The sequence below is a fragment of the Carassius auratus genome, unplaced genomic scaffold, assembly GCF_003368295.1.
Source record: "Carassius auratus strain Wakin unplaced genomic scaffold, ASM336829v1 scaf_tig00000254, whole genome shotgun sequence".
NCBI classification, from domain to species: domain Eukaryota; kingdom Metazoa; phylum Chordata; class Actinopteri; order Cypriniformes; family Cyprinidae; genus Carassius; species Carassius auratus.
This window is the reverse complement of record NW_020523286.1, coordinates 681,526-708,913: the sequence shown is the minus strand read 5'-3', so window position 1 is coordinate 708,913 and position 27,388 is coordinate 681,526. Positions and strand designations below refer to the sequence as shown.

General features: G+C 35.6%; 1 protein-coding gene across 2 annotated transcripts in view; it reads left to right on the top strand.

Annotated features, from left to right (window-relative positions):
• Positions 1-2,949: 2,949 nt before the first annotated feature.
• The window catches only part of LOC113068880 (ephrin type-B receptor 2-like), a 53,087-nt gene continuing 28,648 nt past the window's right edge, over positions 2,950-27,388 (top strand). For both annotated transcript variants that reach the window (XM_026241766.1, XM_026241765.1), the window contains exons 1-3: positions 2,950-3,125; positions 17,128-17,192; positions 17,490-18,174. In XM_026241766.1, the coding sequence (XP_026097551.1) occupies positions 3,026-3,125; positions 17,128-17,192; positions 17,490-18,174 (850 nt within the window). In that variant the 5' untranslated portion in view covers positions 2,950-3,025. The remainder of the gene's footprint in view (positions 3,126-17,127; positions 17,193-17,489; positions 18,175-27,388) is intronic.

The following is a 27,388-nucleotide window of genomic DNA, read 5'->3' as shown; positions in this document are numbered from 1 at the left end:
ATTTTTCCAATTTAGAGCAGCAGGATTAGAAAGCCAGACCTGTATTAGTGTGTGTTACTGTCAGAAGCCATCAAAATGGCATGGTGGGGTGTCATGTTTGCTTCTACACTCACAATAGAGAGTATTTTGTAGGTCTGTGCTCTCATTGGAGAGTTTGGAGCAAGACGCTCTGACCTTCTTTAAGGGGTGCTGACCTTCTTTGAGCTTGGTTAGTCTCAGGCTTTAATGCTGAATCATTGCTACAAACAGTATATGTGACTGTATTGATTATGCAGAACTTTACATTTGTACAGGTATTATTAAACATTTTTATTTAATATTTAAACTAGTGCTGTCAAATGATTAATTGCGATGAATCGTATACAAAATAAAAGTTTTGCTTTACATAATATATGTATGTGTACTCTGTATATTTATTATGTATATATAAATACAAATACGCATGTATATATTTCAGAAAAATATGTTATATTATAATATAAATATTTTCAAAATATCTATTGTATGTGTGTGTTTTTATATATAAATAATAAATATACACATTACACACACATATATTATACAAACAAAAATGCTTATTTTGGATAGAATTAATCGATTTATTGTTTTACAGCACTCATTTAATTTTTTATTTATTTAAATACTGTATTTATATTAAAATATGAAATTGTATTAAATATATATATATATATATATATATATATATATATATATATATATATATATATATATATATATATATATATATATATGGGAGTGTTTAATTAATAGTAAACTGGCTCATCTCCATACCTGTCATGTTATGTCTGAACACTGGAGCCTGACAGACACTTGGTCACTTTCCAAAATAACCCAGTAATCACTTACACAGATGAGTGGAAGTAAAGACAGAATACTGTAGGCATGTTTCCAAGTGCCAAAAAAAGAAGAAGAAGAAAATGAAACAAAAATTTTCATTAAGCCCAGTGAAACGTAATTAATTCGAATTATTAAGCAGAATGAAGCATTTTAGTCACCATTCAGAACAAAAATAAGCTACTTTTCATTATTATGACTAATTATAGAGGGCAGCTGTATGATGTCACTGTTCTCTTGTGAGCTTAAACGAGGACCTTTTGTTCTCTTATTAAAACACACCCACATGCAGTTTAAAACTGTAGTATAATCAATTGGTTTAACAGTGCTTCACGGTCTCGATTAAAAAGGTGATTCATATATATAACAGTCAGTGATATGAGCCAGAGTAAAAACCAGTTTCATGGTTCAATTCATGATCCTCAAGTCAAGACAGATTAGACCTGATTGGGTTGTTGGTGCCATATGTGACCTACAATCTGCGCTCTGCTTGTATTAGTAGACAGGAGGGACGCCAATCTCCCTAGGCAAAGGTTTCCATGGAAACGACCCCTGGATTTTCTAGTCTGCCGTTTTGCAGTCCTCACTCATCTTGAGGCTGAATTATCCTAGATTCCTTTATGTCAGCTCCATATTCTTCTGCTCTATTTCCTCCCTCTCTCGCCCGCTCTCTCTCTTTCCCTAACTCTCTGTCTCTCTCTTTCCTGTGGTCTTTCCCTCTCTTTGCTCTGGCTAAGAGCTCTGTTGTATGCCATTTGGAATTTCACAGAAATGTGAATAATCATGTTCTATTTTTAATGAGTCATTATGATTTTCCTCATCAGTCAATGTGCATACTACACTGTTTTATGACTTGCGTGACTGCAGATTTACAATCTGAAGCCTATTTATTCATTTCATTCGCTCTTATTTTTTTGACCGAACGTACAAAAACGACATTTTTAATTGTAACTATACTAACAGCTCCAATATTCAGGATCTGAAATGATATCTGAAATGCAGTCATACACTAGCTCTTCTCACTAAACTAGCTAGAGTCCCCAGGATTGCAATTATCCATGTATGAGGGCTGAAGTAGCTACTAATGGAGGTTTTCACATGGGAGTCAAAGGTCACGAGCGAAGGTGTTGAGAAACGAGGCCATTTGTCTTCTTCACACCAGCCCCTTGTGTGATCTATCAGCTGCGTAATCTTCAAAACCATAAAACTGCAAGTGACTCAAGGGATTAGAGAACTATTTGATAGACGACCACGTGTTACTCTATCAGTTCACCCCCTCAACCCCCCTGCGTCCAGACAGCACATTTCTCACCCAAACTCCAGGGGGCACTGTTGCTATAATATGAATTTATAGTGTCATTTATCAAGCAAATGAATTCCTGGCAAACTACTTGGCTTGTGAATCCAATAGAAGCATGCTACTAATTTCAAATTTCGTAATAAATAATTAGTGCAGTGCACAGTGTCTTCTGTGTGACTTTTGTGTTAACTGATAAATAATCTTAATCTTATTATGCTATCAGATTTATTAATTTCTATTTAGATTATTATTCCAGTTTTAAGATGTTTTTGTTTGTTTTTAGAACAGTTTATTATAAGTATTATTATATAATTAGTATAATTATTTTAAATGAAAGTAAATTAATACATTTCAAATGTAATGTATTTTTATTTAATATAATATAATATACCTAATGGTATTTAAAAGAATATTAATAATTTTAAATTAATGCAAATCAATACATTTAAAATTCACTAATTTAATATAATATAATATAAAATAATATAATATTAATCATTTTAAATGAAAGCTAATTAATTTATTAAAAATTTAATTTAGAAAATAATAATATAATATAATATAATATAATATAATATAACATAATATAATATAACATAATATAATATAATATAATATAATATAATATAATATAATATAATATAATATAATATAATATAATATAATATAATATATAACAGTTTTTATCTTGCAGACACTAGAGATAATCACGGTGCTGTGCATCACTCTCGTCATACAGTCATTCCCGTCCCCTCGTCTGCGTTTCATTGGTTTCGTCCAAACTTGCTTCAATTCTTCCAGTTCAATGGGGTTTATTCGAGTGCTTGCGATCATAGTGTGTTCACAGATGGCCTGCCGGACAAGTTTTCAATGAATATTCTAGGTCTTTACAGTCAAATGCCCAAATTCACGGCAATTATGGATATAATTCGTTTGTTATGGATAATACGGATTGTGTGGGCTGTTGAAGGTAAGAGCATGTGTCTGTCAAACGTGCGCGCTTTGAATTGTCTATTACTTTTTACGCTACATGATACTGATGATATTGATTAAATTAAAATGATCCTTTTTTTTCTTCAAATAAAGCCGTCGATACTAGTGTTTTACAGACAAGCTATATTATCTCAAGTTAATTGTTTTCGTTTCCATTTAAGTGCACCGAAAACAGGTGCACTGCAACTGTCTGTGGGTATAAATGAGTTAGAATGGCTTTCCTTCATTCTCCATTTACATCAGCACAACATAAACTGTTAAATCAGAGCAAAACTTAGAGGGATTGTTCACCAAAAAAATAATTCTTCCATCATTTATTCACCCTCATGTTGTACCAAAACAGCACGACTTTATTTCTGTGCAACACAAAAGATGATGTTAGACAGTCTGTTCCATTCTCTTCCATCAAAGTGAATGGTGAGCGAAGCTCATTCCGCCTTACATCTCCTTTAGTGTTTAACAGAAGAAAGAAAGTCATACAGGTTTGGAACCGCACAAGGGTGTAAATGATTTCTCATTATCAAGTCTCTAACACAGAATGATCTTTAGAGACATCTGAGGATGTATAGGCTGATATCTAGTGAGCTGTCTTGGTAACTAGAAAGCATTTTCTGGTATAATAAAAATATGCTTTATAGGTGCCCAGAATGCTGTCTAGCTAGGTTTTGAAAAGCCACAGAGTAGTATTGTAATTGAAAATAACTAAAAAATATCTAGTCCTTTCCATAGTACATCTTATCTGTCAAACTCCAGTCTTTCTATAATTGAGATTCTCATTAGAAGTCATTCGATTCTCAATCATTGTGCTTCTAGAAGTTTTTCCTGTACCCATTGTATCTTGGAGTAGATCCTTGTTGGTATGATGGACCTGTTGCAGCAAGACATAGGAGGAGAAAAATGACAATTGTTACACATTTATTTTGAGCATGACTTCATCTATGATATCATCATCTTATTCTTAATCACTCACATAATTCACTCTTAAAATAAATGTTCCAAAAGGAGGTTTGTGATGCCCCTGAAGGACCATTTGGCTTCCCCAAAAACCTTTCGGTGAACAGTTCCATTTTCTCTTTAATGTGAAGAACATCTGAATAAGAACTTTTTTCCACTGACCACTATAAATAATGTGCAATGGAAAGCCATCCATGGAGGATATTAAAGGTCTTCATGGAACTAATAGATGCCAGCAGAGAACTTTATTTTTATTTTTTTATTTTAAAGAGTGTAGTGATTAATTTATTTTTGTTACCTGTTATATAGAAATTTATCTGTGGAATGTCAGATGAGAGTTATGCTTTATCTATTATGCTGTTTTAATGATAAAATATCAATTTATAGTGATTCACTGTAAACGGGGCATACATGATGCTTAGCCATACCCTAAAAAACACACCATCCATTTCTATTTGTTTGGTTCTGTCTGATGGATGTGAGCAGTAAAAGCTCATTTATCACACCTCAGAGCAGATACAGATCTTGGGAGAGAAATAATCGTTTACAGCTTCGAGAAACACACATGACTTAGGCTGCGACTAAGGGCATGGATATTTCCTCAAGTGAGTGAGATTGTCTGTGTGAATTAGACCCCGCTTTGACTAATCTAATGAATCCGTCCTGTTTCAATTTTGTTGGCTGGTTTCTTCGTTTGCCTAAGGGCAGAGAGTAAATGATTTGCTGTAATGTGAAGAAAAACATGGCTGGACTGCCACTTAAGCTCCCGTTCTGTTTTGTTCTGTCAATCCCGTTGAAAGCTATAATGACAGGACTGTGCAGGAAAAGCAGACCCCCTCAGCTTTTGTAGAAAGTAGTGTGCATAAATTATAGTGGCTGTTTGTTCCATTAGAAATACACTAATTTCACAGGATTTACTAGAGTATCTAGTAATTTTTCTAATATCTAATCTAGTATCTAATAATTTTTTTTAATGATATACTTTTAAGGTGTTATTTATCTATTCAAAATCAATAATGCCATTCATGCATAAAATTGAAAAAGTAAAAAAAAATTAGTTCAGGTTGTAAAATGTTGATATGACTACCTGCCATATTATAATTGTATGTTATACAGGTATTATAGGATTAAATGAATTGAAACCACAATTTTTTTTTCTAATCTAAAATAGTAAATGATAACTGAAGTAAAACAAATTTGTTATACCTGAATTAAAAAAAGTTTAGTTTAATTTAGCTTAATGCTAAGGAATTATTTCTCATTTTCATTCACCTTGATGTACTGAAATAAACGAAAAATAATTAAATAATAATTAAATCTATAAATTTAAGTAAAAATGCCAAAAAGCAACAAAATTCAATTAAATTCAATTAAATGAAAAAATTAATAAAAACTATAATAATACCTTAATATTAATAACAATGATGCTCCCGATTCCCTACAATTATATTGCTAATTAAAAATTATTATTGTTACTTTGGGGAACAACTTTTTAAAATAAATAAATAACTGCATTTTAAGAATTATAGTCTCCTCTATTCATGGTACAGTGGAAAGTTACTTTTAATGTGATGGTTACATCACATTTTTAATCTGGTATTATCTTTTTCAGCTGTCAGTTTTCAAAGCAATTTGAAACTATTATGAAATCACTAATGATATGACCAGGATTTTTGTAATATTTTTCCTCTTGTTTATGTGGACCCTCTTGTACAGTGTGTCATTGACTATATAATTGTGGGAGATTTTTAACGTCTGCAGTTGTTTCTGACCTTAATTGGAGTATACAACCACCAACTTTGTTTTCCATATAAAAACAGCAGCCATTTATCCAGGGTCTGTGTGATGTGTGTCAGGCCAACCTCAGTCCTAGCTGCACTCCCCCATCCTTCTTTATTAGGACCAAGACCAGCCTCTGGCATCTGCAACATCTTTCCGAGCCTTTACATAAGCACGGCAAACCTGACCAATTTCAGTCACGTCAGACAGCGCTGCCTCTGCGGCCTGTCAGCTTTGCAGAGCGACAGACATAACAAACGGTCTCTGAATCAGTGAATTTATGGGTGATGGGAAACTGGGAGCTTCCATATGGCCTCTGATGAAATGACAAGATTTTATCCACAGGCTTGAGAGGGGGTCAAAATGGTGAAATTATCAGGTATCCAAGAGGGACTTGCCATCTGCTTGACAATTTAATTATCCGTCTGTCTCTCTGTCTTGTTGAGTGATCATTTTGAATAAAATGAGGTGAAATGGATTGTCCTCTTAATGTTAATTATTAGCCAGTTTAATGAGCGCCGTCATATTGATTTAAATTCATGCTATTTTTGAGTGCAGAGATGAGGGTACAAAACAAATTTGGTTTGTAAACACATTTAGAATCTCGTTTAACAAAATGTCAAAGTGTCAGCTGTTATCGAGGAGCAATATCTCTGTAACCACCACACATACGTGGGCAGATGTTTCTTAAATGGAGAGCGTAAGCAGGGTGTAGTGGTCAGTGTGAAGAGTTTAAAGTATACAATCCATCTGTTTTATGAATGTTTTAAAGGACAAGGAAATAAGCAACACACAGGACCGGATGATACTCTGTAGCTTCTCTTTAAAGTTGAAGAGAATAGTGCAATATTGCAGTACTATTAATACTGAAGTCCTCCAGTTTTATTTTCAGTTGTCAATAATTGAGATGTAAGATATGAGTTGCATTTTTATGAAATGAGAGCTTGTTCACAGTGGGATTCAAGAGACACAAAAGAAGTGCCAGCTTCAGATACCTGAATGTTATTCAGCTTCGCTATTGATGACGGTCATTATCAGGAAATAACAGACCTCTGGAACATCGCCACTGACCAATCAGAATCAAGCATTTCAGTGAGTCGTGGAGTGCAGCAGTTGGGTTCTGGAAGTAAAATGCCATGCATTGGTTCCATGGGTTGTTGATTTTTAATGATAACTAATAAACGTTTAAAGGCAGACCAACTGTGAGTTCTGAGGTTGTCTACTGACGGTATACAATATACCATCGCGCAGATGAGCACTGACCTTCGCCTAATCCAACGAAGCACCGGAAAAGATGTAATTGTGTCCCCATTCTCTCAAATCACAACTTAAACGGATAGTTCACCAAAAATGAGAATTCTGTCATTAATTACCCACCCTCATGTTTTTCCAAACCCGTAAGACCTATGTTCATCTTCCAAACACAAATTAAGATTTAAGTTAATTTAAGTTAAATTTTGATGAAATCCAAAAGCTTTCTGTCCCTGCATGGACAGCAATGTAACTACGGTTGCAAAGGTAGTGAGGACATTGTTAAAATAGTCTGTGATATCAGTGGTTCAACTGTAATTTTATGAAGCTACAAGATGTGCAAAAAGAAAACTAAAATAAAGACTTTAACAATTTCTTCTCTTCCATGTTAGTCTTCGTCATGCATTCATGACAGTAACATGTGTGTGTGTGATTCTGGAGCCAGGGCTTGGAGCGGCACTTAAAAGACAGCCATAGATCACTGACAAGCTACGCAATATCGCGTTCATTATCCCAGATGAATCGCCTTCGATAATGGACGCGATATTGCGTAGCTTGTCAGTGATCTATAGCTCTGTCTATTAAGTGCCGCTCCATTTGAAAGCAGGTGATAGCGATTTAGCGCTAATCACGGAACCAGATTTACTGATTAGATGCGCACGATCATATCTTTAGATATATCGCCCAGCCCTAGATGCGCTACGCCTTGTTTGCAAGCAGAGAAATACACATGTATGTGTCATGGTACTGTCGTGAATCGAAGACTGACACGGAAGAGAATAAACTGTTGAATAAAGTCATTATTTTTGTTTTTCTTTGTGTGCAAAATATTCTCGTAGCTTCATGAAATTAAATCGTGTTAGTTCCCTTGCTGTCTGGGTCAGAAAGCTCTCGGATTTCTTCAGAAAATATTAGTTTGTGTTCCGATGATGAACTGAAGGTCTTACAGGTTTTGAATGACACAAGAGTAATTCATTAATGACAGAATTAGATTTTTTGGGGTGGGTGAACTATCCCTTTAAAATGTATTGTTTATATGCAATCAACAACTTTAAAAAGATAGTTTTATATTTCTTCATTGTTTTTATTTGATTGTGATTCTCAATAGTTCTTAGACCACAGGAACCAGATAAGTCCTCTGCACAATCTTAAATTCCTGCAGCATGGAACAACCTGCTGGTTTCGTCTGGCCAGAAGAGAACTGGCTCCCCGACTGAGCCTGGTTTCTCCCAAGGTTTTTTTCTCCATTCTGTAACCAATCGAGTTCTGGTTCCTTGCCGCTGGTCTCCTGTGGCTTGCTTAGTTGGGGACACTTATTTTCCAGCGATATCGTCGACTTGATTGCACAGATATTTAAACTGGGCTTAGCTGGATGATGACATCACTGAATTCAATGATGAACTGCCTTTGTCTGAAAATTTAGTGTTTATTATTGTCCTTTTGCATTGAGACAGTATTTCCCTATTTGATAATGTAAAGCTGCTTTGAGACAATTTGTATTGTTAAAAGTGCTATATAAAGGTGACTTGACTTAGGATTGTAATTAGGAAAAGGTTAAAACCTTTGTTTTTTGTCTGTTTTTCAAAAACCTTTTTTCTTCAAATCAAAGAGTGTACTGTTGTGATTCACATCATAGCTGGTAGGTTGTTTATGACTTATAGAGATTTAATGATGTTTTTTTTTTTTTAATCCCTTTTAGAAAAAAAAATTCAAAAATGTCAGGGTGATATCATTATGAAGAAAAATGCCAAAATAACTGAATGGAAACCTTAAGAGTTTGGCAAAAGTTTTAATATTGCACATTAAACACATGGACTTTTCGTGGACTTTTTAATTTGACATTAGCCCAAGTAAGCCTAACACTGATAAATTGAGTCCAGTAGTTTATTGTGCTTATCTGATGAAGATTTATTTGAACATGTGGCTTTTTCTGCATTATTGTGTTGTTGTTCATTTGATGAAGATTTATTTGAGCACATGGCATTATTGTGTTTGTGCTTATTTGATTAAGATATATTGGATCATATGGTACATTAAGCATTTCACACCTGTCAGATCTGCATGCCACCAAGCTGGAAAGATGTTTATCTTCTTCCTACTAGTACAGAAAAAGAAAATGTTTTTATGCTAGTCCATACACAGAATGGTGCAATGTAGTTTCTGAAGTTTGGCTCATTCCCTATACTCACAGGTGTCTAATGGACTGCATGCTAAATTGATATTTTCTTTCTCTAAAACGAATCTGTATATAAATTATATTCATTGACCTAGAAGCTTTACATTCCGAAGTGAACCTAATGAAAAGAAAAGAGAGATCCCTAAGCTAAAAAATCTCTATTGAGAGTGATTAAAAATCAGATGAAAAGTTAATTTGCTCCCATAGCCTGAAGCTGCTAATTTACTCTGATCCACCAAGGATCTGATCTGCAAATGAATTGTTGTTGAGTGATCTTCAGTCAAAACCTTCTCAACTGGAACCATTTGGAATAAATTTAAACCACGTTCTGTATTTGTTGGTATTCGATTTAAGATTATAGATATTTATCTACTCAGTAATCTTATTAAATGGAGAGAATTTGCCTCAGGTCGTGGCTTCCGTCTTCCATGTATAATTTTGATCAGTGTAAGCTTCATTATGTGTTTCTCTCATTTTCAGGTATTGAATGTCTCGAAGCAAGCAAGAATGATTATGAATGGACATCCCAGATAATAAGCCGATATTGCATAATCATAAAATCCTCAATAGTAACAGGCGCAGGCACAGTTAATACACAGCGGTTTTACCGTCAGAGCAGAAGCGCTCTTATTCCACAGAGAGCTGACATAAAATATTGAAATTCAAAAAGCTCACGACCTACTTCTCTACTATCCTTGATTTTCAAACTGTGATTATCTGAAAACACAAGGGTCTTGTGATGCTTCTTATAATGTCCACCTCCTCATACATTAGTCATGCAGACTGAATTTGTATTCAGTGCATTCAGTAGATTATTTTTAAGGTAATATATTTTCCATTAGTAATTCATAAATGTACTCTGCATCTCGTAATTTCTGTACCTTTGAATTAATCAATAAATGTCTTAAGCGAATATACACTTCTGTTCAAAAGTTTGGTGTCAATAAGAATGTTTCTTTAAAGAAATTAATACTTTTATTCAGCAAGGATGCATCAAATTGATCAAAGTGTCAGTAAAGACATTTATAAAGTTACAAATTCTTTTCTTTTGAACTTTCAAACTATTGCATGGTTGTGTATGCAAGCAGGGTCAAAATTAGCTCGAAAAAGCTTGAAACATGATTGAGTTTGGCCTGTAACTGCAAAATTGCATGGTCTGGATTGAATAATGATAATCTGACCCTCGCTGATGTTTATTGACGTGAGCGATTCAGTTGAAAGACTAAACCTCTTCCTTTAGTGGGAATCTAGGAGCTTTTTATTTTTCCAGGTCTATGCGACAACAAATGGGTGTAATAATCAATGAATCAAGAAGTCTCCAAAAAGAAAATATCCAGATCAAAATCACAGAAAGACAGACAAGACATTGTTGCATGGATAAAAATCTATAATGCGAAATATGCTTCAATGGCCTATATATTTTCCCAGTACACCCACCATTCGGCAGGTGTGGTTAATTTTGGCCTCTGAATGTGACTGGTCTGTCTGCTTCAGGGCGCTTTTTCAGCTCCTGGCCCACATTGCCATAGAGATGAGAGGTGTAAATTGGGAAAGCTGGGGATTAGTGTTGGGTCTGTAAACTGTGAGCAGGCTGCTCCAATGACCCACTGCTCATTCAGTGCCATCACATTTGGCTCCTGTCTGCAAATGTTAGACAGTCACACACTGTAGCAGAGACATGTAGGGGTTTATATTCAAAACGTCCCCCTGACATCTGCTCAGAATTCTGACATAACAGAGTGAGACAAATCTCTTGTTGGACTGCAGCGAATGCTTTACTGCCGCTGTACCACAGACATGTTTCATCGATAGCTTTTGTAGGTCAGTAAATCCCAATTCTGTATCCAACAAAGGATTTATGAGGAAAATGTTCTTAAAGGGATAGTTCATTCCCCCCAAAATGAATATTTTGTCATAGTCATGTCACATCATGTTGTTCCAAATGATTTTCTCTCCTGTGTGCAACACAGAAGCCAAAAAGTCTAAAGGTTTTTCTCCGTAAAATTCACTAGTCACTGGTGTCAAATTTTGTTTTGTCCCCATATAAACAATTGGAAAGTTCTTTAAAATACAGTGTTGTTATTGTTTCAGTAACTGATACTGACATTTATTTTTATTTTTTTTGGTAATTAAACATAAATAATAAAATGTAAAAAGTAATTAAACAAAAAGAAAAATAGAACTAAAATATTAGATTAAAAATACAATATAAATATTAGATTAAAACAAAATGATTGTTGCATTATCAACTAATTAAAACAGAAGTATTTACAATTCTAAGATTAAAACTGAATAAAAAAAGTAATAACAATAAGCTAAATAGAAATACAAAAAAACTAAAGTAAATGACCAGCACATATACACAAACAATATTAGTAAAACATAAATTGTAATAAAAACTCAAAATGTCAAGAATTAAAAAAATATACAAATAAAATAAAAAATATACAAATAAAGCTTAAGTTAAAGTCTGAAAATATTATTTTATATAACACAGAAGAAACCACATGAGAATGAGTGTACTGTATGATGACAGAGAGTTTATTTTTGGCTGAACTGTCGCTTAAAGGATTACCGTGAAACTACAAAACCATTTCCTTCTTTCTATATGTCAGGCTTGTCATCGGTTGCAGACTGGTGCTATTGTTCCTTTGAAGATGGATTGTGAATTTACACACTCAGACACACTGCGGCAGTCCCCATGGTCTAGTGAATGTTTTAGCATCCCACCCACAGGTTGACTGACGGATCTGGAGCACAGAGGATCAATGCACTCTGTCCTGTTTTTGGATGCGGAATTCTGAGCATGTCCTCAGACTAGTTCACGCTTTCACGATGTGTCATAGCTGCTCACTGTTGGGCTTGGAAGCTATTGATCAGTTTAGAATATCTATTACAATCAGTGCTGTTAGAATCCATCATGTACTGGAGACATGGTGTTTCAGTTACATAATCATGTTTACGGTTACAATTATTTATTTCTTTTTTTACATTACAGCCACAGCCCTCGAGCTATGTACATGAACTAGACGAGATTGGTCAGATGTTCTTGCTTTAATGAGATACCATCTGTGCAAGTAATTCACACGATCAATATCACATTTATTTGATTAGTGATCAAGCTGGAAGTGTATTTTATTTCCAGGATAAGATTAGATTTTGAATCTTAGATTATGAGACTTTTGGATCCTAATGTATGTCAGTAACAAGCAGTATATAATATCAGTGTTGCATGTGTTTATATCAGTGTTGCATGTGTTTATGCGTGCGTGCATTCATTGGCAATATTTGATATAATGGAATGTAAGACCGTAGGGATCTGCATAGTTTGTGAGGGTGTGTGTGTTGTGTATGATCAAAGCTGGATTTAATTAACTCTACATTAATTTTTCAGTATGTTTCAAGGGCAATGTTTGTGCTTCTTTCATCTGAATTAAACAAACAAGAAAGGCAGTATTGGAGATCAGCACAATAAAAAGCTTTATGAAATGAGAATGTACTATATATCAGGGCTCATAAGAATAAGAAAATAAGTTTAAGAATATTTCTGCCTGTTTGAAGGGAAAAGATTGAAAATGTTCTGTTGATTGTGTTAAGAACGTAACCAAAATAAATCACAGTCGATTCATCTTTACAAATGGACCTCATATGTGACCCTGGACCACAAAACCACATAGCGCAGGAATATTTGTAGCAGTAGCCAAAATTACATTGTATGGGTCAAAATTATCGATTTTTCTTTTTTGACAAAAAAGATCATGTTCCATGATATTTTGTAAATTTCCTACAATAAAAAATAAATAAATAAAAAAGTAATATGGATTTCTAAGAACTTCATTTGGACAATTTTTAAGTTGATTTTCTTAATAATTTTATTTTATTATTATTATTATTATTATTTTTATCTAGTTTTTCAAATAGTTGTATCTCAGTCAAAAATTGTCCTATCATAACATACCATGAATCAATGGAAAGCTTATTTTTTACTTAGCTTTCAGACTAAATCAATTATTTTTAGCACAGCACGTTGTCTTGTTGCCTCGTTTGGGCTACCTTGTTGAGCGCAGCGGCACTGAGAACATCATATCTCACACACTTTCATTTGTTTTAGTTTCCAAATGTAATAGGATTAGTCCAATGAATCATTTGGTTTGTAATGCGCACCGAACCGAAAGCTTCGTACCGAACGGTTCAATACGAATACGTGTGTCATTACACCCCTAATTTCCACATCATTTTTGGTTATCGTTTTTAGTTGCAGCCTGAAGCCCTGCACATAATTAAGTTCTAGATGTGTCTCATCCAGGTCTTTTTATACAGTATGTCCCGTAGCATGGAAAGGAGTGGCCATAAAACAAATGTAGCTCATACAGTAGATTCAGAAGAGCAAATTAGACTTTAAATATTTAGCTTCTCAGCCACAAAGTGGTGTTTGCCGAGTCAGTTTAGATTTGTTACTAATAGTGTGTACTAGTTTCTCCACTTAAAGTTTCCCTGTTGATATTTTCTCACTTGTAGTCACATCAAGAAGAAGGATTCTATGTTTATCACGTTTGACAGAAAAATCAACATTTATTAATCCTCCCTGCTTGCTATTCCATTATGTATGGGTATTTTGAGATTTATTCACCTGCATTTAAATGCCATTCTATGATACATATAAAATTACACATTACACAGATATCGTGATGTCCCAAAGAGAGTGATTTGGTAAGTGAATGATGAGGTTCTATGGTTTTGGGGTGCGTGCTTGTGTTCACCGCATCGACATGGCTCAGCATGTGCAAACTGGGCAATGAAATTAATAAATAAAAAAATGTGGGACTGAAGTTGTGCCTTGGCACGCTGACCTAAAATCCAGTGAAGACTCGCCATGTTTCCCGTGGGATTAATTCAGTGTGGCATACAGAGTGTAGCGCAGCCTGTAAGGATTATATGTACTGGACTTGGGCTCCCGCTGCCCTACTTTTCATTAAAATATAGAGAGAGAGGGAGATTGCATGAATGCCTGGACAGATGGAGTGGGGGTTTGATTAAACAGTGCACCAAGTAGTGGGAAATGCTACAACTTTCTCTTTTCTCTTTAGATTTTCATTATATTGTTGCATGGATGTTTTATGTGAATGCATGAGGCTGTATTAGTAATCGTGTTTTGTGCTTTTTTTGTTTGACCCGTGGGCTTATAAAGTCTAAGAGGATTGTTTGTTTGCTCTTGTATTTTCCTCCCGGCTTCATCATATTCTCACATTCACAGGATTAAACACAGCAATGGTGCTGTTCCTGAGAGAAATATCTTTGGTTGCCCCTGAGCTGCAGAAGCTGCTGAAATATAAATGAGACACTTAATGGCTGAGGCTGTATCGAGCCGGTGTTTACAGGGATCCCAGGATTTTGTGTCACTGGGATTCTGGCTTCGATCTCAGGAAGTCCTCTTGCCATTTGCCAAATACCGATTCATAAATGCCACGGGGAGTCTGTGTGTCACACTGGATGTGTTTATGTTGCCTTGACTGAGGGCGGCCCATATGCCCTGGCAGGACCCCATATGTGATCATCCCTCAAGACATGAAAAATGCTTGTTTCTTATATACATGAAATTAAACAGCTATACACCGCACTACAGCTTTGGACAGATGGTAGTAGTCTAATTTTTCTAAATATTTAGGGAAAAAAGTTTCCCATCTCCATTCTGAATGTTTCAAGCTATTGGTTTCTGGAATATTCAGATCAAGACCATATAAAAATCTAAATTTGCTAAGTTTTGTGACTTTTAGTTGGAGTTTGTTCACTTTGAGGCTGTCTATAAGTGTGCTCCTTAACACTGGAAAAAAAAGAAAACATTTTAGCAGATATACAGATTTTAAGTTTCTCGGAAAACTGACCAGTAATACTGAAGAATCATCGTGCACTGCATCATTTTTTTTTTGTCCTTTTTTTTTGGCAGGATTTTTTAAATGGCCTTTATAATAATGACAATTATTAAACAAATCATGGATACCCTTAACATCTCAGCCATAGTCAAAAAAATTTCATTCATCAAGTGCCAAATCTGATTAAAAAATCATGGTCATTGGCAAGTGCCAATGTAAAACAGTGTTACTCACCAGTTGGGCGTTTACTTTTTATGAATTTGAACATATCATGGTCTTGGAAAAATGTTATGGCTTGTTATGGCATAGTTGCATAGCTCATTGTGGTGCTGTGTTTTTTTACACACAAGCAGCTCATGATTCACTGTTTCAGTGTCTCGTAATGGCTCAGTTCAGAGGAAATGTCTCTCAACATGAACTCCATCTCTGCAAGTTCTGTGAGTTTGGGACACACATAATTTGCATATTAAAAAACAATGCACATCAACCATCTTTTTCCAAATTTGTAATGAGAATTTTTTTGTAAATCTATTAAATGGAAAGTTCACCCAAAATGAAAATTAGCCCATAATTGACTCACCCTCAAGACATCTTAGGTTTATATATCTTTCATCTTTCAGACAAATCCAATCATATGTTATATTTGAAAAACGTCCTGGCTCATCCAAGCTTTATAATGGCAGTGAGCGGGTGTTATTTCCTGTCTATGCCCGCATCCTACATAATCCAACTGGAACGGTGTTCTCTTGTGAATATGCATACGTCAGTTAGCATAAGTTATTATGCTATAACATTTTAAATATGAATATTTTTCTTACAAAAATGCATTGATTCGCTACAGGATGCCTTTATTCATCCCCTGGAGCCATGTGAGGCACTCTTTATTATGGATGGATGCACTTTATTGGACTTCTTTTGGACTATTGGAAGAGCCAGGATGTTTAAATGTAACTCTGATTGTATTAGTCTAAACAAGAATGTCATATACACATATAATTATCATTTTAAATCTTTGGGTTAAAATTCATAAACAATGAGAAAGTTTTGCCTTTTGCATTATTTTTCCATTTACATTGAGAAATATATTAGTGGATGGATATTGGATATTATTTGTGTATTTTCATTTCCCTTATTTTTATGCTTAGATTAAGATAAAAATATAAAGAAAATCTTTAAAAAAACACGTAATTAAATAACATGTAAATGTGATCTTCTGCCAGTTTTAAAATTAATAGATTTCATCCTGTAGATTTATAATGTTAAGATGCCTAAATTCACATAGTTTTTCATATTTATTTATTTTGACAAACTATTTTAGAATTTTATAATGGCCGCAAGGTGAAAAAAATCACCTGCTTTGTGGTTTCAGCCAGACTTTTATTATCAATGCATTCCTAATTTGTTCATTTGTGTTTTGTTTCCTTAGGCCAGCTTCAAAGCACTTCAACAAATCTTTTGCTCTAAAACCCTCTCTAGAGTCTCATTATGCTGATTTTGGCTGTATGCAGAAACCAGTTATACCTGGCTAAATAATTGAAACTGTCAGATCAGAGTCATGTTTCTGAACTATATTGTCCAATTTGCCATATTGAATAGAAAGGCACCCTCTGTCATCCGGGGCAATTACGAACTAGATGTGAAGGGAAGCAGATGTTAGAACATGGTGTGATCTATCAACTGTGATGGATAACACTTCCAATCTAGTAATGGCCATTTGTAACATTTGATTAACAATAAGAGTAAAAAAAATAGCGAGCTATTACCGCTGTGAAATGGGCAACTGTTATTTTGCATCTCGGTGTGAGTCATCATTCATTTAACATTTAAGCTATCCATTATGCATCATAATTATTGTTAAGAGACTTCTCACAGATGCTCAAACGTGCAGTAAAAGGCTCTTGGCGGCAGCATTGTAAACTTACAGGTTTTTGACATGTATTTCTTTTCAGATGTGTTGATGGACTCCACAACGGCAACGGCAGAGCTGGGCTGGACGATATATCCATCACTGGGGGTGAGCCTCATTGAAATAATTTAGATGATCAGAGCTAGCATAAATGAATAATTCAGCGCGACTCATGTAGTGCAGCAAATAGAAGTTGAATGAATTCAAAAAGAAAATAATTTTTAATGCAATCCATGTCATTTGTCTCATTTCTGCACATTTTTACCTTAGATGTCATAATGTGTCTGTAATGGTGCGAAACCACGAACGAACGTTCCATAAATATGCAAATAGCATGAAAAACAAGTTTTTACTATTATAAACATATTGCTTATTCAAATGTTATTATCTGTGCTTTGGTCCCAGTGGGAAGAGGTGAGTGGCTATGACGAGAAGATGAACACCATCCGCACCTACCAGGTGTGTAACGTCTTCAACGCCAACCAGAACAACTGGGTGCGCACCAAATACATCCAGCGGCGGGGAGCCCAGCGGATCCACGTGGAAATGAAGTTCTCCGTGCGAGACTGCAGCAGCATCCCTAACGTCACTGGCTCTTGCAAGGAGACTTTTAATCTATACTACTTTGAGGCTGACAGGGACGTAGCCACCAAGGTGTATCCCGCATGGATGGAGAACCCTTGGATCAAGGTGGATACCATTGCGGCCGATGAGAGTTTCTCCCAGGTGGACCTGGGCGGTCGTGTGATGAAGATCAACACGGAAGTACGCAGCTTCGGGCCTGTGTCCCGCAAAGGTTTCTTCTTGGCTTTCCAGGACTATGGAGCATGCATGTCACTCATCGCTGTGAAGGTTTTCTATCGCAAATGCCCCCGAGTTATTCGGAATGGGGCCATCTTTGAGGAGACCTTGTCAGGTGCGGAGAGCACCTCTCTGGTCTCTGCCCGGGGCAGTTGTGTACCTAATGGAGAGGAAGTGGATGTTCCCATTAAACTGTACTGCAATGGAGATGGGGAGTGGCTGGTACCTATTGGGCGCTGTGTGTGCAAGGCCGGTTATGAGTCTGTGGACAACGGGACTGTGTGTAGAGGTGAGTTTTGTTTCTTATTCAATGCTACTTAATGAGTATTAGAATAATGTGTTATTTGTTCACCCTCATGATATACCAAACCCATCTTCTGTGATTTTTAAGGGTTTTCTTTTTAAGATCAACAGGCTGTCAAACTCCAAATAGGACAAAAAAATTTAATGAAAGTACTTAATATACTCATGCACTTTATTCTGTGTCTTCTGAAGCTGTATGATTTCTGGTAGACCACAGTATGAATCATTATCATTGTGACTTCAAACCTGTACCATATGCATCCTATTTGAGAGCTGCAGTTAAAGATCTAAAGTGTACATAAAGACAATGTATATAAAGTTTGTGTTGTGTGGCTTTAGGAGCTTATTGCACAAAAATCTTCTAAAAGAAGTAGTTAAGAAATGTGTTCTCATATTCTCAATTAAAAAAAAAATATTCTTGATGACAGAAAATATTGTTATAATTCTGATTAACTGGCATGATGGAAGTTTAGCACTTGGTTTTACTTTTTTTTTTTATATTGTTTTCAGGAATTCTTATTAAAACTGAAAAGGGATAGTTCACCCAAAAATGAAAATTCTGTCACTTATTACTTGCCCTCGTACTGTTCCAAACCCATAAGACCTTGTTCAAGCGAGACTCACTACATTACTGTGTCTTGACCATGGTAGTACCCTTGCTGTTTATGGAGGTGCAGAAAGCTTTCGGATTTCATCAAAAATAGACAAAACCAATAAAACCCATTACATTGAGGCATTTGTTGCATCCAGTGGGGACATGATTATAATGACTTATACTATCTTTTTACGTTTTGCTTTGCGTATCGCACTGTGTAAATATAAAACCATGTCTTCATTTGTGATCTGAGAAACGACAAACAACAAGCACTTCTCTACACTGCTCAAAACTAACGTTTGAATCATCAGTGGTAAATTCTGTAAATATAAAAAATTTACTACAGGCTGTGAGTCAGAAGTGCCAGACTATCCTTGCAAAGTTGGAACTGCCCCACTTTATAGAACAGCCTTAATGCACAGACCCATTGTAGGCTAGTCTGCAGGTTCAAGAAACAGACCTCCATAAACGCACTGCGGATTCGAAGAAGGAGCAGCTGTCCAGCTTGCGGCAACCACATGCGATGACCCCTGGGTGGACTCCGCTTTGTCCATGGTGAAAGCCGATCCAGCGATCCACAGAGCGAAGTTGATGTATTTCCTCAGTGACCAGCATGGATCAGCTGTAGACATGACAAAGCGGATATCGTCCTCTTTTGGAAGGCCAAACAAAGTAGTTTTAATTTTCACAACAAAACACGTCTCATGGCAGCAGCAGCAACAGCGAGAATAAAAGTTATGCTTCTTTTTTTGCATGAACATTTGGGCAGCGTTATGCAAATCTTCCAACACAGTGATGTAGACATGTGAGGGCGTGTTTAAACGAGGCATTTTAGGAGGGACGTGGACAATTCTTAACTTTTATAAAGAATATCTGTTCGAATTTGAGACTTTAGTCTTTACAACTTTACAGATCTTCTTTATGCACCAAGACGTTTTTACACTCCGAAGAGAAAGGAAGATTTGAAATCGCATCATATGACCCCTTTAAAAAATTTTATATTCTTAACGTAGTTTTAATTTATGCTAACTTATTCTTACCAGAAATTTAAAAAGTTGACTCGGTTAATAGTTTTGTTAATCCGTCTCAGAAGATATGAAATATTAAGTCATTTTGGCTTTATAGAACTTTGTATTTCCTTTTGGACAGCACCAGATCTCGATCTTTTAAAGCTATTTTTGTGACTAATGAATATAGCATCAAATTGAGAGTCTGAAACAACATTAAGCCGGATAATTAATAATTGAAAATCAATTTCATTTTTGGATGAGTTTCTTTAAAGTCTGCCAATCTGATCCCTGTCTGTTCTGGTTTGGTTTTAATGGCACACTAAAAAGTGAAACTGTTGTTGTTATTTGGGGAACAATTTCCAGCAGATCTGACCCTATGAAAGGACGTTCGTTGGTGTAACTGAATGTTGTCAGATTGATTTAGACGTTACCACATGAAGCACATTTTTAGGTAGCCTGACAAAACAATTTTTTTTACAGTTCCGGATGCCAGCAATGATAAATAAATAATGAACAGCCTCAGCTTCAGCCTCAGATTTCTGCACAATGAAAAAGAGATACATTGCCAAATTAAGAAAAAGCCTGCATGCAGATTTACAGTCATTTCACGCAATGACAGAAAAGGGCGACTTAATGTCCTTCCTGAATGCACGCACACGTAACGTTTCAGAGTCTTACTATTGAAAGATGCCCTGCAGGTACAAAACATTCACTAGCCTTATCCTTATGAAAGCCAGCTGAAAGACACTGGGCCATTGTGTCCTCCGGCCTGTGTCTGCATGTGCAGTGGTTTTCTTACAGTGTTCTTTCAAACGAACTGTGCACATGCGCATGCACACAAGCACTGACCCTTAAAACTGTTTTTATAACATGAGATTTTGCCGTTATTCTTGGATTACTCAACAAGAAAGTAGCTCTCTGTGTCTGAGAACAAGGGAGCCGTAATGAATAGAAATCCTCCAGTCAGTTGTAACGCTGCATTGATAGGTTGGAATGAATAGAGGGATTTGGGTAGAAAAAGGTGTTTTTTTTTTCGCCCTCACTCAGCACTCGGCAGATATGATTACATTCAAGGAGTGCAGGGCGGCGATGAGGGAACGATTTTGGCAGGGTTCTCCCGGGTACTGTTGACAGAATCTAAATTACTAATATCCCCCCATCTGGAGCAGCTGATGGATGGAAATCGGCAATATCCTGGGCGAGCACAAGGCAGACCGTCTCTTTTATTTCCCCTGGTGTTAATCCTCCTCGCTGCCACCACTTTAATGACACTCCTAATTGACTAATTTGGAGTGCGCGGGGGAAGCTGGGTGGACGCTTTGACGCTGCTCTCCCTGGCGAGTCCATTCAGAAATCAAGCACAACTAATGAATCCCCCTGTGGTTGTTAACCAAGGGCTGCATGTAGACAAATGGATTTATGAGTTCCATTTTCTGTCTCTAAAGGAAATATGCAGTAGCAGTACTCATTAAAGCCAAGTAGAGACATAATGGTCTAATTGATAAAGCTAAGCTTGACGTGTAATTCTCTTATACTGTAATGTAACTGGAACAATGGCACAGCACTGCATGCTTCAGGTCAATGGAACTTCAAAAGCCCTACGTGAGTGGTTTCATCTCAGTGGCTGTGTGTTTTTAGAGCCTTCCAGTGCTCAACAATAAGGATTTTGTCTGCTGGCTTAGTTGGACTCAGGCTAGTAGTTTTGTACTTGCCTTGCCAATATTTCTTTTGGCTCCTCCTCATAAAATTACCATTTTAGTTGTTTTTTTTTAATAATTGGTTTTGTTTTGTTTTCTTAATAAAATTAATAATTATAAACCAAATGCATCTTCATTACAATAAAGTATTTTCTTTTGACTTTTGTTAGTTAAGCTATTAGTTAAAAATGTAAGTACTTTTTTCTATTAAATAAATAATGAGCATATTTTATTAAATGTTGTATTATTATTTTATTGCATTTGTTAAATTTGCAATATTTATTTTGCAAATAAATAAATACATTTTAAATAAATTAGCAATATTATATTTGTTGTTTGTTATTTTTTTACTTTTATCTAATGCTGGCCCCAATATATACAATTATTTGTATCTGATGTGTTTTATTTTATTTTATTTTATTTTATAAAATGTGCTAATGAAATTAAAACATTTTAATTACATAAAATACATTTGTATGGAATATAATATATATATAGATAATATTACATTTATTATTAATATTACATATTTAGATTTTTTTAATTAAATTTATTAATTATATATATATATATATATATATATATATATATATATATATATATATATATATATATATATATATATATATATATATATATATATATATATATATATAATATTTCAATAAAGGTTTTAAACTACAACATTCAACAACATTGAATAGTTTTCAAGCAGGAATAGCTGTAAATTATACTGACCCAAAACTCTCTCACACTGGCCTTAGGCTATCGGGCTATTCTCATTGCTGAGCCCTGTCAAATATTTAGCCTATTGAAACATGACTAACCATCCTTATGAAAGGAAGTACGGGAACAGCTTGTGAAATAGCATTTATATGTGTCTTGTGCCAGGAACGCCTCTCATCTCCATAGCCAAGAGCTGAAACTCACCCACACCTCTAATAATTATAGTGGTAGCACTAATTCAGTTAATCCAGCTGACATTCTGACCCTCTCTGTCCTTCTCTGGAGATCATCTTCAGTCTCCTCGCTATCATTCAGTTGTGGTTTGTGATGGCTATTATTGACTGGCTTTCTAGATTGCATTACATTAGTAATTACATAGACCTTAAAGTACAGTCTCTGCTTGTTTTAACGTTTAATGATTATAAATAGCTAAATTCAGCCGGACAGTGTTGGCCACAGATGAATAACCTCTACTGTAAGGAGCTGGACTGTGGCCAATCCCTCAAGCCAAACCAGCGTGGGTCTCCAAACAAGATGAATGTTGGCAGATTTTGCTTATATTGTGTTATGACCAATCAATACATTCCTCCACGGACAGCTGCAATGTGCATTTGTTTTAGTATGTTGACCTTTCAATTAGAAGTAATGGTTTTGTTATCTTGTTATCTTTGAATATGAAATGTTATTATCTAGGGGAGCACCTTAGGCCTAAACCTCAGTTATTTAACTGATTTGTTAGAGTAAGCTCAAAGCTAAAAGCTTGCAGGAAATCAAGGCTGTGTATTCTTAATTATGTAAATGCAATGTGTCACATCCGCTAAATCCAATAATAAGTGTCTGCTGGAATGTTGTATCTATCTTTTAATCTTTCACGGTCACTGTTGAGGGCCACTCAGTGACCTTTGTGCAATGCTGCCGCTGTTTAAAAGCTCTAGTTTCATGTATTTACGCCGGATAATGTGTTCAGATGGGCACTATAGATCATAATGTACCAACACTCTCTGTTTTCAGCACGTCGGGGTCACAAAGTCTGTCTGATCCTCAATTTTACCTCAACCTTCATGACTGTACATATTTTCCTGACATATAGAGAGAGTTTCTGACTAATTGTGAGTATCCTGACTTGGACACAAATGACTCTTATGAGCTAGTTCTTTCTAATGAATGAAAACATACCGTGTTGGCTCTCATAAGACAGTTCTGGTTAAATAATCAGGTTATTTGTAGATACTTTAACAACTTAAACACATTTCATTTTAGTTATTTCCCAAGGCAGCATTTCTAATTTGCATTAAAAAAATCTGTATTTTTGTTTTATTTTCATCTAAAAAATATATTTAAATGTTTTAGCAAAACTGAATGAAAGTAAGGATATCATTATGGATGCCCAGGCCAACAGTGCAATAGATCACCTGGACTTCTTCAATGTCATCACATTCGAAATGGTTCTAGAATATCAGGCATATGACACATTCACCATGGCACAGGGTATTGTATATGTCTGGATGTAATTATATATGGCAGCCAGTGAGAATGCATTGTGGGTGTGGGGTCTGGAAAGCCCCTAGATGAACCGTGTTATTGGGCATGGCAGTAAAGAAGGGTGCTGGAGCTTGTCTCCTGAACTGACTTTATCAGGTACAGCTCTCTAATCCAATCTCAGCAGCACATTGCTGCAGGGAGGTCGTCTGCTACCTTATTTGTTCCTGTGACACAGGATGTATTTCAATTTGTTTCGCCGCAGCACTGGACGTAAAAGGACTGCAGTCGAGCTATAAGGCAACCAAATCAGATAGGTATTTGTCCATGTAGAGGAAAACCACACACATATAGGCCTAATACCTGCATATTTTATTTGCACACTGACAGATGCTATAGATGTGCCTCTTGCTTGACCTTGGGTTGCAGGGTTATCTAGATATTAAATCAAAAGCTTTAGTCTTAAAAAAAAATAGATCTCATTCTTCTGAAGAAGGCTAAGTGGTCATTCAGTGCAAGTTCATTAATCCACAGCTTTTGTTTTCTGTCATGTACAGTAGTGGATTATTGAGGATTTGTTTAGATTGCTTCCTCATTCTGTATCTCACAAAACATGGATATTATTGAACTGACTGACCATTTCCATTTTTATTTAGCGATGAATGCACATGATGTGTTTTTATTGTGTGGAATAGTTGCCGCCGTGACCATTACACCTCAGTTGTGTATTATTTTGGAATAATTCAATGGACTTCAGTCCATTGTTCCACTTATTCTACCATTACAACACTACAAGACATTGTTCAGATCTTGTATTTCAAGAGATTTAGCAGTTTGTCCTTAAATGTTCTTGTGTAGGATTAATTTCTTACGCTTCCTTTGCTAATTCCAAAACAATATTTTAGACGTAGTAACAGTGGCTTGAACCATTGATACTAGCAGACTAATGCAGTTATTAAGCTCAAGCAGAGAGATTAGGCATGTGTTTGTTTCTCGACAGAGTTCAGCAAAAGCATTTATACTAATAGTAAAAATTTGAGTTCATATGCTTCAAAAACATTGACGTTATTACCTATAGTGAGACATTATATGTAGCATAAACTATTGTATTTACTGATAAAATCATCAGAGCAGTACTGACAACACGTTTCAGCACACACATAATAGAAACATGGGAGATTGTATGGGAGAGAGAGAGTGAGACAGCAAGTATGTGCTTTCCTTGAAAATAATTGCACACCTTACAACGTTCAGATTCCAGCATTTGACAGCCTTGTAAAATCTATGTAAACCATGAGTTTCAAGGCTTGACGCATGCATTATGACTATGTTTAAGTAATGCTTAGACTGTTATCTTTTATCTGAAAGTTCGGTGGTTGCAGGTAATACCAAAGTTTAATTTCCATGACTTCACATCCTGTTTGAACTGTGAAGGCCTCTTAGTACATGGCACATCTCATGGGACATTGCAGTGTATATATTTGTGGAAAGTGCCATATACTGTACCTTCTGAAAATGTTATGGTTGACTCAAAATGTACTGAAAAAGATTTAGTACCAACCTGTCTTTTAGTCTGTTTCTGTTCATTTATTATTATTTATTGTTAAAACTTTGCGTTGACATGGAAATCAACAGAGCTGTCTTGAATCATTTCAGAGTTTATAACATTATCGTTTCCAAATATACGTGTGCTTACTGGGTTTTGTAAATGTGGTTCGATTTTTATGATGCAACTGACTGAAAATGTTTTGTGGTGTATATGTCACTCTCTTGTTTGTCAGTAGCTTATGTCAGCATTCAGCGCGGTTTGTTTAAAGGCTTTCAAGGCAGTGCTTTGCCTGTATTGGACTGTGCGTTGAAGCACACTGTTTTTCAGCTGACCTTTGTGTCTGAAGATGTTAGGCTTACGATAAGGGCAAGTCAGAATTTAAGCTCTCCGAGTGTGTTGCTTGTTGAATTAAAGTCAAAAGGTTGTCATAAAAAATTTAGTTTTTTGACAGCTGTTTTTTTTATGGTGTATACCATTCAGTACTAATACTAAACTTACCTTTAAACGCGAATACAAATTGTCGACAATCAGTTCCTGTTCCTTCTGAGAGAATTGAAAACCTGCATGGAGATAAAAGATGAAGCTTCAGTGGAGCACAGTGTTAATCAATGCTGAGAGCTGGATGTCCACACTGGATCTGCCTGCTCCTCGTCTCTTTGATGGGAAGCAGGTGTCCTGTTGTCATCGATGAGTGGCTCATTGATCAAAGGCCCTTCAGGAGTCCAGTGCACATCCATCAGACTCCAGCGGCCAGGCAATGTCACCGAAACAAGGACTGTCAGTGCCTCTTCTCCTCGCACAAAACACTTCACTGGCCAGGCAGTGTTCCCCTTTTTAAGTAAATTCCATATTACAATTTGCCATTAGTGCAATGTCAAATTTATGATTTAATTATTAAATGTTCTTTAACATTTTTAGAGTTAAATGCATATCATGATAGAGTTTTAAGTGTAGTTTATTGTGAATCAAGGCATTCTGAGACAGAAATATCATATGTGACCCTGAACCATAATACCTGTCATTAGGGTCAATTTTTAGAAATTGGGATTTATACAAATCATAAATATATAAAACATATCTGAATGCATAAGCTATCCATTGATGTACAGTTTGTTAGGATAAGACAATATTTTAAGAGTGTGGTTCCAAAACGCGATAAATACCATAAAAAAAAAAAAAGTGCCAAAATCAGTATTGTATCTGGTCGGTATTTTCTCTCATGTTTTCTCCCTTTTTTTCCAAACCGCGACAAATGCCAGTCTCCCCTCTTTGTGATATATCCCCTCAACCGATCACAGTGCACCATTCCACGCACTTTAGACAGTAATGACGGCACTCTGAATACACCCAGCATCCTAGTTTTCCTCATCTAATTTGTACTTTGTGATCAACAAACAAGGGCTACATGATAAATCGCATGTGATTGTCATGCGCATCTCGCCAGTAAAGCTGGTTCTTTGATAAATCATCACTGCATGCTTTCGGATGGAGCAACATTTAATACACAGAGCTGTACATCACTGACAAGTAATGCAATATCACGTTCATAATCGCAGATGAGTCGCATTCGATTATGAACAAGATATTGCGTAGCTTGTCAGTGTAAGGCTTTCTATTAATGCCATTATTGTTTTTGTTAATACAGCGTATAGCATTAGTCAACTAAATGAATGTAACATGGCAAAGATGAATGCACTTTTGGTAGCTAACTGAATGTAAGGCATATGTCATTCTGGATTTTCTGTGGTTTAATGTGATGTTGTTGTTCATGTTCTTGTTCGTGATGAAATGTACTTTTATTGTTGTAATTAATTTATAGCATTAACAAGATGATCTGTTGAATTCATTTTGGGAGCGAAGACTGATTGAATGTAATTTTAGACCAGGGCCTGTGTACAAGATTAGTATTGGCCAAGTTCAGAGCCTGTCATATTTGGATCAGCTAACTATGTTGAAAAAAAACTTTTATATTGAATCAATGAAAAAAAAGAAACGTGTCATGGATTTATTGCATTATGGGAATTTTATTTTATAATAACTCTTTGAAAATCAAAATCTGGATTAGAATTTTTTATATTATTATAATCTAAAGATGCTATGTGAAAGTTTGAAACAGAAAATAGTGTTTTTCATCTTGCCACTTT